Genomic DNA, 15,293 nt, shown 5'->3' on the forward strand with positions numbered 1-15,293 from the left:
TGACGTCACATGCGTTGCAACCTCCTCTTCTGCGTATGAGTCAACCCTGGCAGACACCACTTGGGTTGAGAGTATTTGTTCGCGGAGCTGCTGCTAGCTTCATGGTCATCAGCCATGACAGGCTTCTAGTTGCAAGGATCGACTGATTCATCAAAAACCATCGGTCTTTTCTCAATGTCCTTGACAACCACGTTGACATCGCCAATCATGACATCACTGGCTCTAGTCTTCTGTGGATCTACCTGCATGGGTCGTATCTCTTCCTCCTTCTTGACACGATACTCCTGTCTTGGAGGACGAGGATGAGTCGGTCTCTGACTAGACCGATCTGACCGGTTGGCAACCGGTCTGACCAATGTGAGCTATCGCCTCTGACCTGATTGGTAAAAGCTCAATCGGTCATGCACCGGTCATGACAGCCTATCAAACATAGGTCTTCTGAAGTATTCTCTCATCTAGTGAGATGGTGGATGTGGCATCGGATAGCATTGCATCCAAAACCCTTCACGCTCCCATGCTGGGCAAGAAGAATTCGATGCTGGTGGCGCCGATGGCATAGCGGTGTACACCTTCTGAGGAGGGAACAAGGTGGTGACATCACCTCGGAGCTTGCCGAATCCTTCGAGCTCACCTTGATGCAGAGGTGACCTTGCTCCTTTTTTTAGTGGTCGATCTTTTGGAACGGCTTTTGTGTACTTGTTCAGCAACTGATCAAAGGTGGGTTTCTGCTTTACAACTCTTTCTCGCACCCTTGATTCATTCACCTTCCAAGTACCCACTTCCGGGCATTTGGGCTTGAATGTTTTGGGTCGGTCCTAGGGTCGACCGATCTGACCGGTCGGGGAGGCCGGTCTGACCAGTCGCGCCTGGGTAGCAGGACGACTTAAGTCTGCTGGAGGATTTTCTTGCCCCCCGGGTCTAGAAGCTTTGACAGTAATTTTCAATGACTGCCTACCATCAAGAGTCTTTTCCAGCACCACTTCCCTAGCCAGAATTGTGTCATCTACATTCTTTGGCCTTGACTCAACAATGATCACATTTTTTCCTTTCGCTCCTTCGACTTGTTCAGGCCGAATGAGCACCTTGGCATTACACAGATAAATAGTATGAACAGGGAAGGGGGCTTCATTGATTTGCAGGCAAAGTCAATCGTCCTTCATTAACAGCCGATTGTACATGTCGACGAAACACATTGCAGTCATTAGTTGCATGAGAAAATAAATTATGCCACTTACAATATGCATGCCGCTTCAGTTCTTCAAGTGGTGGTATGACATGAGATAACTTGATGTTTCCACTTCTAAGTAATTCATCAAATATGCGATCACACTTAGAAACATCAAAAGTGAAACGAGCTTCTCCTTGCCGATTCTTTGTAATCGGTTTAAGCGATGGACAAGAACATGGCATAGCTTCAGATGGCCATACAAACTCAGCCACATAAACTTCCCTTCTCTCATCGTCCGAACCATTGGATTCACACTCATCATGTGTGCTGGACTGATGAGATTCACAATCCTCTTTGGCCTTCCTAAATTTGAACTCTTGGTTCATAGCTCGAAGCTGTAAATCATTAAGGTTGTAATAATTAAAACCTTCAAGCTTTTCCTTAAGATAGGAATGCAAACCACCAAGAGCAATATCTATCAAGTCCTTATCAGAAATTGACAAACTGAAACATCGGTTTTTATTTTCTTTAAACCTTTTAAAATAATCAGAAACAGATTCGTCCCTACCTTGTCTAACCGATGTCAAGTCTATCAATTTAGCTTCATTCTCCCCACTATAAAAGTGATCGTAGAATTTTTGTTCCAATTTATTCCAGGAGTGGACCGAATTAGGGGGTAATGAAGAAAATCAAGAAAAGGCAGTTACAATCAAAGATAAAGAAAACAAACGGACTCGCAAAGCATTACTGGAACTAGCTTCACCAAGCTGAGCAATATACTGACTAATGTGCTCCCTAGTTGATCGATTGTCATCCCTGCTAAATTTGATGAAGTCGGGAACATGCCACCCGGTAGGATAAGGAACCAAATCAAAAGCATCGGGGTACGGTCGTTGATACATCCGATTTTTATTAGGATTTATACCTAATTGACTAAGCTTAGTACCAAGCAGTGTGTTCAAATCTGCTTTCATCCTAGCAAAATCGGCTTCGTGGTTACCACTTGTAGATGATTGTGCGTTAGAAGCTAGACGATGCGTGATAGGATTAGTTTGCACCACCGTCTGTATAGAACTAACGATTGTGCGCTTTAACAAATCACTATGTACATTGTTCGGAATCGGCCCATGATGGACACCCGATCCTTGCGGAGGAATAGGTGGCACACTGCACACTACAGTTGTATATGAAGAATCAAGATTTGCCAATTCATTCGTTCGGCTAAGACTAGCCGAAGAAACAGTTGGCACAATCGGTGTTGATGCTGCTGGGCTAGCCACCGTCGTACCGGTCTGACCGGTCGGCAGGACCAGTCTGACCGGTTCGGCCATGCCTGATAGGGCCGAACATGGCGGCGGTGGTGACTGCCCAGCGAAATAGTTTGATGGCACACTATACAATGATTGTGATGTAGATGTGGGTGGTGACTGCCCAACGAAATAGTTTGACGGCACACTATATAATGATTTGTGATGTAGATGTGGGTGATGCCGATGAACCAAAGTTAAGGGTTTCAGTAGACTAACTATTATCTACCCCTTTGCCTTTTTCTAAAGATTGAATTTTTTCACCAATACCAATGAACAAGTTGCGTGTAAATTGTTGTGACTCAGTTTACCAACAAAATCAGAGGGTAGATCGCTTACATTGCTCATAGAGGTAGATGAAGTAGTAGATGAGAGAATCGGCATAACAGATTTCTCTTTCTCGATCACGCCTTCAGGAGTCCTCTGGTAGCATAAGATCAGCTTCCTTCTAGCTTCCTCTTCCCGCTGCTTGAGCTGAATCTCAAATGCCAGGCGTTGCTCCTCAGGCAGGTCGTCGTACTCGACATCATCGCCGTTCTTGGGGTCGACCTTGAACTTGTCTTGATCTTCACCGGCCATACTCGCCGATGGTGATTTTTTCTTCCCCAGCGGAGTTGCCAAAATATGTTGACGCAAATCCGGTCAACACATGAATGCGCTAGCATGCGCAGATCGCAATCGATCTTCACTAGCGAAGTCTCACGTAGACCGGTCAGACCGGTTGCACCAACTGGTCAGACCGGTTGGAGCAGAGACGCCGTGAAAACCTAGAACTGCGAGCTCGGGAGGGACCCCGTTGGAGCTTGCAGATCTAGGGTTGTCTTGAGGTCGGCAGGCCACTCAAGACACCCTCAAACGCCGTAGAGACGCAAGAAGAAAAACAGATGAGGTTGGAAAAGCTAGGATTTGAGATAAAAAGTAAAGGATAAATGTGTTGATTCGATTGGGATGCCCTCAATCGGCCATAACCCTTCATATTTATAGGGTGGGGTGGTCTGTACCCTTTAGGAGTCGAAACCCTAACAAATCCCGTGTCAAAATATAACTCCTAACTCGGATTGGGCATTTCAGACTAGTCTGACCGGTCCCCGAACCGGTCTGACCACCTGGACCGGTCTAACCGGTCAGATCGGGGTGCAAGTCTTCCGAGGCATAACTTCCTCATTCGGACTCCAAATTAGACGTTATATATATGCATTTCAATCATCTCGATGAGATCTACACAATGGTGTAGTCCAATTAGCAATTTGACAATGTTACTCAGACCGGTCTGACCAGTTCCTACAACCGGTCTGACTGGTTCGCCCATACTTCTTAGCGAACCTCGGTACTTGCCAATTTTGGGTGTCAACAAAGTGCAGGCCAAGCAGGCTGATGTAGCTAAGACATGTAACTATAGGCCCCGGTTGACTGGTCCAGTATATCTAGTTGGCATCCACGTGTGCTGATTGGGACCCGAATGTCCATGTGCCGACGGTCTCGTGTACGAGTACGGGCACTGTGGCCCAGCAATACAATGTGGCGGAGACATGTGGTCCCAATGGACTAGTCTAACATGTCAACCTGGCTACCACGTTTGCTATCAGGGACCCTATGGTCCACATGTCAGGGTTGTGGGTCAAATATGTCAACGTTGGAGGCCACTGGAGAAGTTGGACCTCACCGTCCATGTGTAGGAGTGCGGGCCAGTAGGCGGATGTGGCTTACATGTGTTACTGTGGATCCCTTGGTTGGGTCCTAGAGGTCCCCGTGTATGGTTAGGTTTGAGTGAGCCACTGGGATCCAACTCGATCTGGCCTAGGAAGGGAAATAGGCCCGCATTGAAACACGTGTGCCGAATGAGCCCTAAAAGTTAGGAAAAAATTCTGCTAAGTGCAAGTTCAAACACAGGCCAAGTGCAGTTCGGCAGTTGCTAGCTGTCAACCACTGCACTACTCAATTGTTTGGGACCAACTCCACACTTGAATTCTGTTTGAGCAAACAATATACTTGTGGCCCCTCCCCACAAACAGTTCCTTTTCCCATGCACCTTACCATAAAGGCAAGAAGATGGTTGTTGTTCCCGAGACACGACACTGCTTGAACTTTCAAAGAGAGGCCTTCAAGAACTCATTAAGACCATCGCCGGTTCATAGTGCTTCGGCTTCCAGCCTCCACTGCCTAGTGCGAAACATTCGCACCATGCGCTCCATCGATCGATCCGAGCCGGGGCCCCTTCTCGCAAACGGTTCCTTTTCCCACACACCTTACAATAAAGGCAAGAAGATGGTTTCCATTCCCAAGACACGATGCCGCTTGAACTTTTGAAGAGGGGCCTTCAAGAAGTCCTCATTGATATCATCGCCAGTTCGTAGTGCTTTGGCTTTCGGCCTCCACCGCCTAGTGTGACGCCGCCCGGCAATTTGCATGGCAGCAAAGTGGCAGCAGACATTGATGTTTGACCTCCCTAAAGAGGATGCCATTCAGATCGCAGGCCACCGTGCTGCGACCTCGGAGCGGCCAATGGAGGACCTTCGTAGCCTACGAGCGACTTATCGCTTCATAAGTGGTGTCTGCGGCGAACCCGAAGTGGGACGGCACATGTGTTGATGTTTTGTACCGTCACGAATAGAATCCACAAGTGCACGGATATCATTGTATCTTTCAACAAAGATTATTCCAAGGTATCTGTTGGCGCCTACCAGCGTCACCACCGGGAAAGCAGTGATGACACCCGCAGACGCCAATTGGGTGGCAGTATTTTATGGACCACGAATAAATCTGCAAGCGCACGGAATACCGCTGTAGCATTTTACCCGGAAGTATACCTGGGTGTCATTTATATTTCCACAGGGAAGGCGGTGGGTGAAGAGATATAGACTAGTTGATGAACTTTATCTAGATTGGATATTCTCATGCATAAACAGGGGTAAGATATATAACATGGTAGGAGGTAGTGTGACACACACACAAACTACCCTCTAGATAAATAAATAAAAGAAAAGACGCTTTAGGCCGGGAGCAAGGCAGAAATTAGAGCTCGAGTCAACTGTGCTAGGCTAGCTATATCTATGCCATCTTATGGTTAGATCCTCAGAGATTAAACTACACAACAGGGAGACTGCTATCGAAGCAACGGGAGGAGCCCGTACACCCCGGCGGCTTTATGCACCTCCTACCCCACATACCGAACGTGGAGGATTACTAGGGCTCGAACAGGGCTGTCACCACCTGCCGGCTACCTCTACAAACTGTGGGTATAGTTGACATCCAGCAACTCTTAGCTAATCTAGACACCATGTCTACATTAGTAAGCGATACTCTAGTGTTCCGCGCGGAACCCCCACCCTCCGGATGGACAGACATCACACTAGAGCAAACATACAAATACTGGAGCAGTTGATAGAGTTCTAAGGCCGATATGTTAACCATCGCAAGCACAGGGCGATCATGCAATGCAAGCATTGAACAATAATGCAACCAGATCAAGAAGCATATATCCGATAACTCAGAACATACTTCGAGCAGATATCGGTAACCATAGTCTAATTCTATTACAACCAACCGAATATTACAAGAGAGAGCCACAGATGAACTCATACTAGAACTCTCGAGCAAATCCGGCGACTCTAAGACTCCTAGACTTCTCCTAAACTCAACTAAGCCTAAAGACTACGCAAGAGGTGAGTGTTGTGAGGTGTGTGTGTGTGTGTGTTCTCATTCTCTACCCCCCTTGTATTTATAGCAGGGAGCCACAGGTGAGAAGATGCAAATCCTCAGCAAACTGACGTTGTGAGCCAATGAGATGTCACCACGTAGCAAGCTTAAGGCGGTGGGGCCCATGGGCCGGTCGGCCGACCAGGCTGGTTGGTCGGCCTGCCAGTGGCGCCAACCGCCCCCAACCTCCTCTGGTGGGTTGTCCTGGGCTGTCTTGTCTGGTCCATGTTGGTCCTGGCCTGTCTTGAGTGGATTTGGTGTGGTTCTTGGGCTACACTTGGTCCAATTGAGCCTGAATCGTCGCTCTGATATTTTTCGTGATTTTATGTCGGGCCAAAGTGTGCTTGCAACTTGCATATTAGCTCAAAAACACAACTTGCATTTTCTAGAAAGTGAAGTGTGGTTTAGGGACTTTATTGGATAAAGATGCATGTAAGAAATGCAAATTCTCATGATTTTCTGATCAAGTTGACACCTGGAAATGGTTGTTAGTAAGCGTCAATAGTATCATATCCACTGACGAAAGTGAGTATATTATCCAAGGCTTTAATTCATCCAAGGACACCACACTACTGATGAGGTACTGGGTAGAGATGATTTCTAAGGATCAGAATCAAATGTAAGATAGTGCTAATTAGTTGTTTACTTTGGGCTACCATCTTCCCCTAGATAAGACCAACGAGCTCTGGTAAAATAGCTACTATGATATTACCCGGACATGGAGAGTTTCGCTGGCACAAAATAGGGTTGTCATCACCTGCAGGCTACCTGTACAAACCGTGGGGTTCTACCACAACCAAAGGTAGAGTCTAGTCTACACACCACGTCTACACCGCTTCTACTAACTATAGAGTTGTACAGAACATCCACCTCTTTCAGGAGTCTTACCCTAGAGGCATCCACTAAACTAGCGAATGATGGTCCGATAAACAACTAGGATACTATTGACGGTCCTCAAGTGCTAAATTTGATCATGTAGACTCAATAATAAAAGAAAGCTATACACTTTACTCGCATATTTGTATCATTAACCTCGCTCCACAGTTGTTTTCGAGAATTATACATTTTAGACGAGCAAGAGTGGAATAAGACGAAAACACGCAGCAGACGTCGCACAACTATGCAGAAGATCGCATTCGGCATCACCCACTTACAAGGAGGACCCATCTGGCAGAGCAAATGGGCACGCAACGCAATATGCACGAGAGGATAAGGTTCAGGGCCCACCTGTCAGCCTGCCAGAAGTGGATAAGGACAAGAGGCGCCACCAGGGATTCAGCCAAACCCCTGGGTCGACCGAACCTGGACGGCCACCCATACAGGTGCACTTCAAGGAAGAGTCACCGCCAAGTCTCCTGATCACCTTCCATATATGCATTTGGTCGGAACCGACCTCCACTAGTATAAATAGATCTCTCCTCCACCCCCTCAACATAGACAACACACATTACACACCACTTCCACTCTCTCCAAGGAGGCTCTCTCTTGCTCTCTTACTTAGGTAGTGATGCTAGGCTAGTTCTTCCTTAGCGAATCAAGTCTTCCTCGGGGTCGTTGAGCAATCCTCGGTTCCTGGTATGACTTTGTATTCTAACTGTCAGCTCTCTATTCATAATATATAGTTTTGTCATGGTTGCTTTACTATCTTGATAGTTTATCAATCCATTTGTGTTCGTTCATGAGTTGTGCTATGGATATGGTTAGGCCAGATGATCCGGGTATGGATAATGGTTCGTTGTGCTTTCGAGCTTGCTCTAGCATTTTACTTGTCCATCCGTAGGATGGGGTACCCGAGAACGCTAGGGTAGTGACCTCATACACGAGCGTGGTGCTCGGGTATGCGGGATCCTTCGGATATGACTGTGCTCCACGGTGTGACTTGGGTAAACGGCAAGTGGTGATAGCCCTGTCCGTCCATCATAACAGCTGTGTTGCGATTAGTGCACTCCCCGATGTTCGGGTATGGTGTAGGAGTTCATGCATAGATGTAATGGGATTGGATGTACTCCGTTGCGGGACATTCTCTCTGTTATCCCATTTTCTTGGCATCTACAGCCCTAACCATGTTCTAACATAACCTCTGCTTTGGATTGAAGCACTAGGACCTCTAACCTAGCCTAAGCTCTAGCTGACTTAACATAGGATAGATTAGTTTGTTCTTTTGTTCTTTATTTCTTTTCTTCCTTCCTCCTTGGGTGTGGTTATGTGTTAGTGTCGCATTACCCTTGCTTATCTTTTATCGTGACTTACCCCTGTCAGAGTTCTGTCTATTGCTTGTGGCACAATGTCATAATTAATGTTAAGTACAATACCTTTGGCACTGCCATCCTTTGGGAAAATATAAATCACGATACTCTTAGTCTCCCGGTGAAATGCTACAATGGTATATCCGTGCATTTGCGGATCCTTCTGTAATCGTATAGATTATACCATGAGAGTGGCGTTTCTTGGTGTAGTCACTAGGGATGTGCTTAACACCCCCGTTCCTAGTGATTACATTAAGAAATGTCAACAAGCATTTCAGGCGCCGTTGTCGGGAACACAAAACCTAGTAGCGACGTTAAGAAATATCAACAGGTACTAGAACTACTTAACTAAGAAGCTAAAGCTCAAAAAGATCACAAACACTTACTATGATTAATAAGCATCCGTCGAGGTACAAGCTGGAGGAGCATGCTGGTAACGCAAATCTAGCACCTCCCGACTCTCCCTCACTCTCCCTATTTTCCTAGCACTAGCCAGCCAGCATTAAGCCTCTAAAGCAAGCCATGAGCTCAAATGTGAAAGTTAAACTCAAGAGAAGTGTGAGATGTGTGTCCTTATATCCACCCCTGCCACTGCTATTTATAGGAGGGGTACAAGGGTGTTTCACTGGTGAGAAGAGTTGGGGCACCCGGAACCACCTTCTACAACCAATAAGGGACCAACACGTGGAAGCTGGAGTCAACAGGGCCCACTGGCGGGTCGGCCAACCAAGGTGCTCGACCGACCGCCACGAGGCACCAACTGACTTCAGGGTGACTAATAAGTGGGCTCATCTAGGTGACTAATAGGTGGGCCCTCATGTCAGTTGTCCATGCCTCGACTGTCCTAAGCTGGTTTAGCTGGTGGCCTCCGGGATGGGTTACCCCATCCGGTGAACACCATGATGACATTTTCAACGGGAGTCTCGGGTTGTCTTGGGATCTTCCCGCTTTCAACAGCAAGAACAAACGCAGTAATTTGTGCAAGCAGTGTTTCGATCATTTTATTGAAACCTAATTGGTTTTTGAGCATTGGAGACAAAGTTTCAAGTATTACATTAAAATTGTCGAGCCAGAAGCTTTTTATTTATATTTTTGTTGATTTTAGCTTGACCAAGAAGAGTTGTAATTGTTACCTTCCTAGAATAGTGGACGCAGCTGGTTCCACCCCTTGCCTCCTTGTTGTGGACGATACCGTTGTTGTTGCTGAGGTTGGCGCAGTCTTCACGGGTCTCAGGGCAGTCGTTCCCCGAGTGTCCATCATTGCCACAAACTTCGCACAAAGAGTGCGAGTTCATGGCTTGGGCATAGTTTTCTCTGTGCTTTAGTAGGTCCAGTTTGGCGGCAATCATATCTGTCTCCTTGACAGTATGCATGCCCTTCATTTAGGGTTGGAGCCGTTCTTCACTCCACCCATGATTGGAGACCATTTTCTCGACAAACTCTTTAATTTGGCGTTTGTGATGGTCAGGTCGAGAAAGTCTCCTCCAGCAATAGCATCAATGTGGGATCTAGATGTCGTTGTTAGACCATTGTAGAAGCTTCGTAGGATGAGCCATTCGTCCATTCCATAATGGGGACAGGCCAGGATGTACTCCTGCAGCCTTTCCCAAGCTTCTGGGAGGGATTCCATCCCTATCTGCTGGAAACTTGAAATCTTCCCGCGCAGGTCATTTGTTTTGCGCAGTGGAAAGAACTTTGCGAGGAACACCTTGGAGCATTTATTCCATGTGTCAATGTTGTTTTCCTTGTAAAACCATTGTTTCGCCTTCCCCAGCAAGGAGAAGGGAAACAAACAAAGCTTGATGGCATCGGCGGTGACACCCTGCATGACTACAGTGTCACAAAGCTCCAGAAAGTTCTGCAAGTGAGCATTGGCATCCTTGTTTGGCTTGCCACAGAATGGGCTAGCCTGCAACATGTTGATGAGGCTGGACTTGAGCTCAAAGTTCACGTCCCCAACATTGACGTTGGGTCCGGTAGCCACGTTGGCGGTGGAGGGGACGGAGAACTCGCGAAGTGTCTTCTCAGCCATTATCCTTAAATACGAGTGGTGCCTCAAGAATTGGTTCCTGTGCCGGGAGAATAGCTGGATGAGGGACGACGTGAGGTTGTGTCCTTCTCACCAGCTTCTCTGAATTTTCTGTGTAGTTTTCTGATAGGGAAAAACTGGTCATACACTACCCCTGTCTTCTTTCAAACAACAAGATAAATGAAGACATAAAGTGACATTAACAAGAAAGAGCAGTGACTATATCTTAAGTACAAAGCCTAGATTAATACTAGCACAATATCTTTGTTAACATGCCATCTCGGCAACGGCGCCAGAAATGCTTGTTGACGTTTCTTAGTGTCCACTAGGGGCGTGTAAATTCCCTCGGCGACGGCGCCAAGAAACACCCACTCTCGTGGTATAACTTAACGATTATAGAAAGGATCCGCAAGCACACGGATATGCCGTTGTAGCATTTCACCCGGAGAGTAAGGGTACCGTTATTTATATTTTTTTAAGGGATGACAGTGGCAAAGGTATTGTACTTAGCAAAATCTACTTGCATGTTTATTTTATTATTTTACCTGGAACTCAGATTGTCGGCAATGCTCTGTGCAGTCTGTTCATGCACAAAGATTGAAAATCCATCGCGAGCTGCACGCCTGCTATTTTTATTGATAGGACCAAGCGGATGCATGATATGCGCAGTGAACTATCTGTAATGGTTTGACAGGATCAATATACATCATGTCTTTTCATGTGAAATACACATAGATGCTTTAAAAATATGCAATGTGATGGCTGTGTTAAAAATATGATTTTTCTCTGCTTGCTCAGTACCTCCACGAATGATTTGGTAATTTGATCAAGATGACAGTCTTGGATTGGCAGAGTTGTTGGAAACAAGGATCTATACCTCGGCATTTTCAGTAAGAAAGATCTCTATTTGACTGTAGGTTTTGTATTTTGAATCGACAAATATAAGGTGAGCTGAGCCTTTTGAGGTAAGGGTACCTGCCGACGTGCCTCTTGTTTATTGCTCCCTACAAATGTAGGCTTTGAAATATATAGTTCTGAAAAAAAGAGTATGCACTCCAGGCTTCAAAAAGGAGTGTTGAAGTGGACTTCAGATAGTATGTAATTTTCTAGAGGAATGCTATGGCACTAATTACTCAGTCATTTTTCTGCATAACACTAATCTGCACCATCATTACTGATCCAAAATTTGCGTCAAATTTGTTTACGCAGGGAGGGAACAAGTTTCTGAGCTACATCCAGTGCTGTATCAAGGCCTCAAGAGGAAGTGCTCTCATTGCCTGTGTGAATAATTAGGCCTCAGCTTTGCTAAATATCCAGAATGTGTAATATATTTATTCTGATGGCTGCTCTGTCCATATGTATGAATAACAAACCAGTTTTATGTCTGCTTTTACAATTTGTTTGTGACATGTGGTAAATGGGATCTAATATGTTGCTTGGTGTACATCTGAAATTTAGCCGTTGTTGACCCACGTCCCACGTACCCGTACCATGTTCCTCGTACCTACGTACCGGAAACTTTTGTGACTGTGGGCGGGTGCCCTACAAACCCGTTCTTAGTAGTGGGCATCTGGTATAGTGGGTTCCTATATGACATGGATAGCTTGCGGGGAGAAATAGAGTTAATGACTTTACTGGGTGCCATCTATATAGTGTATATGGATAGATAAGAAGCCACTAGCTCAAGAAAGACAGCATCTAATCACATACTTTGTATGCGGAGCACTCACCCGTAGTGGAGTTCCTCCTTTATCCTCCACTACTGCCCCTTGGTGACCATGTGCGTTGCATCGTCGTTGTCTCTGGCGATCCCCACTTTCTACCAGGGTATCATCAGGGGCACTTGCTCTTCCTCCTGCACTATTCCTCCCCCTATCTGATTCCACTGCATGCCTTGCATTCCCACCATGCGCATCGGCGAAAGCACGCAATGAGGGCAGGTCGATCGTCAGTGGCAGTTTATGTATAGGCTGGCATGCCTTTTCACTTTGATTTATCCCCTTGCCAGTGCTGTACCTTTGAGGTGTTCCCTTGACATGGTGATGGAATGTGCGAACTGAAGGTGATAATATAACCGATAACAAAGGAATGCAATTGCGACCACTCTGTAACCTTTGTTTTCTTCCACAAGTATAGTGTTTATTTTTTTTGGAAATGAAACAGTATCATGAGACAAACTTTTCCCTTGAGCACCTAGTATTGCATAAATTGAAATAAAAAATAATTACCGAAAGTAGAGATACAAATGTTCCTGAAACTGATATCCCTAAGGGGGAATCTTTCAAGAAAATATCACCAGCTTTAATTGTGCATGCGAGCAACAACTGGCAGAAATCAGAAGATCTTACTAATTGATTAACCAGTGGTGAAGCAGCATGGAAAAGATATGTTGTAACTGAAAGAAGCCATTTGTCGAATTGTACTTTCTTGTGTACCAACCAAAGTATATTTAAATAATCAAAGTGAAGTAAGCAAAGCATGTACCAACCATGATTGTTATGAAGAAATTAGATTGATGTTCAATTTCTGTAATAGTTAATTAGATTAATGATGTCAATAGGATGCCATTAGCAGTTACGATTCATGAAGGACCCAACCCGAAGGGGCATCTTCGGCCCCTTACTGCCCCTTGGGCATGTATAAAAGCAAGTGGCCCTCCACTGCTAATGTGATCAATCATTCTACTACAATCCCTTTCACTTTTGATTCCAACAATGATGACCCCATCCTGAAAATTCCAAATAGAAAGCAGCTGGCGCCCCACTTTTGCCTCTAGAAAAGTTTTAACTCTTCCCTTGGGAATTTGTTCAGAGGAAGTCGATTCGTTTTTGTCACATGTAAGAGATTGCTAACCTGCCTGGTTATATATATATTCGGCTTTCGTTGCCAAAGATAAGGGGTGAAAGGGAGGAAGGCCCGATTCACCTGGTTCTAGTTCATGTGTTGTGTTGCTGATATATAGTGTATGCATCGTGTGATTTCAGAAATGAGAATGAGAATACTATCAAGGTCTTGGATATCTGCGTCCTTCTTTGCTCTCATCGTCTTTGCGTTCTTTTTCTCGACTTCATTCGCAGGTTCGTTCATGTACTTTTTTCTTGGAAGTTGATCTTGAGCTAGTTTTCCCTTGATTCGAGCCTTGAATCCCAAAAAAATAAGATTGTTGAGTTGTCAATCTCCTGTTTTCCGAAGCCTAACAACATGACGCTTCCAGCTTGTCCGGCCTTTGCTTATGTTAAGTTTCATCAAGATACAAGAGAAGTAGTAAATCTTTCACTTGATAGATGGTCGAGGAAAGAATCTCGACAAGCAACTCTTAATTGGTTCCTGTCAGGATAGTATGTGTGGTTATATATCTTTGTGCTGGAGAAAATAGCAGCTTTGATTCTCCTAGGTTCTCAGTGGTGTGATTGATTGTTTTCAGGGAGACAGCGCAGTTTCTTGACGGATCAAGATGGCATTCGTCAACACGGAGAGGTATATAGAAGAAAAACAAAACTGGCTGGCACTCAAAACCATGTACATCTCTCTGTGTGCTTGTCGCGATGTCTATGTGGGTGTCAGAGAGAGAGAGAGGAGGGAGAGAGAGGAAGAGAGAGAGAGAGATGAATTCGAACTACTGACAAAACCGTTTGGAATACCTGGACTTCATATGTACCTTATTTAGACAAAATATTATTATTACTTTTTTATGTTTACCTGAAAATTAATTTGCAGAAAGCATGGAATGGACAGAAGGAAGCAGTAGCGCCTCTGGTGCATACTCGGATTCTCAACGTCAAGATTAATGACTACGGCAGCTATGACCCTTCCCCTTCCATGGACAAGCCGCACTTCAAGCTCATACCCAACTGATCAATTATGTATCCATGCATGCATGTTGCAGAGCGTGGCCGATGAGGAATTTCGCTCCTTACATGTGTACTAGCTGATGTATAGATAGAGAGGGACTTACTAGGCTCTTGCTAAAACTAATATTCTCGTGCTTTTTGAAGTAGTCGCAAGGAGTTGTCGGTGTTTATTGGGTTGAACATGTCATATATATATATAGGAGTATTGTACTTAAACCATATATACATATATATGCAAGTAAGGTTTTTGCCAACGGCGGTGCTTGTTATCCTTTTGAAACAAATATTTTGGCTGGTTTTGTATGGAATCTGATAGATTTCTTGACTTGAGGTTGACGGACATGATTTAATTTGATACTGTGCACCAACTGTAACACCTAGAATTTTAAAGAGTTATTAAGAATAAATAGTAAATAATGGTATACATATATAGACATGCACACATGTTTATACAATGTAAATTGTTTAGTCTGCAACTTGTTTGTCTGTGTTGAACGGCACGCAGTTTGTCTTTCCAAGACAAAGAGGGAGAAACACTATGTAACAAAAGCCCTATAGTGATGGGCATCATCTCCCTAAGGTGACAGACAGTATGTCCGTCATCTTTATCACATCACTTATAACTACTCAAAAGTGATGGGCTTCAGCCCATCACCTATGCACAGCAAAAGTGGTGGGCATCAGTATTAGCCAGTCACCTATGATAGCCTTAGCCCGTCACCTATGTTAACACATAGGTGACGGGTATCATTCTTTTACATGCTAAAATAAATATTTCCGGTGTGAATAAAAACCAAAAAATTTTTTCTGTAACACCCGTATTTTCGAATTAGGAATCTAAATAAATTTAATTAGGTTTTCTGTAGGTTCGATAAGGTTCTATTTATTTTATCTTGAATTTAGAGCATATGTCGGGAATCAAATAAAATATTTAGCCATAAAATAAATATAAGGAAAATAGGTGTGTGCATTTCATGCTGGTTTGCATCTTTATTT

General features: G+C 44.8%; 1 protein-coding gene and 1 non-coding gene across 2 annotated transcripts; both read left to right on the plus strand.

Annotated features, from left to right (window-relative positions):
- The first annotated feature begins 9,979 nt into the window (after window positions 1-9,979).
- On the plus strand, window positions 9,980-10,086 carry LOC120646554. The gene has a single exon (XR_005664459.1). It is a non-coding gene; the product is annotated as a small nucleolar RNA R71 (small nucleolar RNA).
- A 3,228-nt stretch (window positions 10,087-13,314) lies between these two features.
- Window positions 13,315-14,551, plus strand: LOC120644051 (protein CASPARIAN STRIP INTEGRITY FACTOR 1). The gene is made up of 3 exons (XM_039920592.1): window positions 13,315-13,523; window positions 13,871-13,923; window positions 14,164-14,551. Exons 1-3 carry the CDS (start codon window positions 13,412-13,414, stop codon window positions 14,299-14,301), a joined length of 303 nt encoding a protein of 100 aa, XP_039776526.1. The 5' UTR covers window positions 13,315-13,411; the 3' UTR covers window positions 14,302-14,551.
- The last annotated feature ends 742 nt before the right edge of the window (window positions 14,552-15,293 follow it).

The sequence above is a fragment of the Panicum virgatum genome, chromosome 8K (genome assembly GCF_016808335.1).
Source record: "Panicum virgatum strain AP13 chromosome 8K, P.virgatum_v5, whole genome shotgun sequence".
NCBI lineage: Eukaryota > Viridiplantae > Streptophyta > Magnoliopsida > Poales > Poaceae > Panicum > Panicum virgatum.

Bases quoted from the DNA above. Each gene is read 5' to 3' on its own strand.
- LOC120644051 (XM_039920592.1), top strand. From the start codon at position 13,412: ATGCATCGTGTGATTTCAGAAATGAGAATGAGAATACTATCAAGGTCT. The intron at 13,524-13,870 runs GTTCGTTCATGT...GATTGTTTTCAG, and splicing joins TTTCTCGACTTCATTCGCAG to GGAGACAGCGCAGTTTCTTG. The intron at 13,924-14,163 runs GTATATAGAAGA...ATTAATTTGCAG, and splicing joins GCATTCGTCAACACGGAGAG to AAAGCATGGAATGGACAGAA.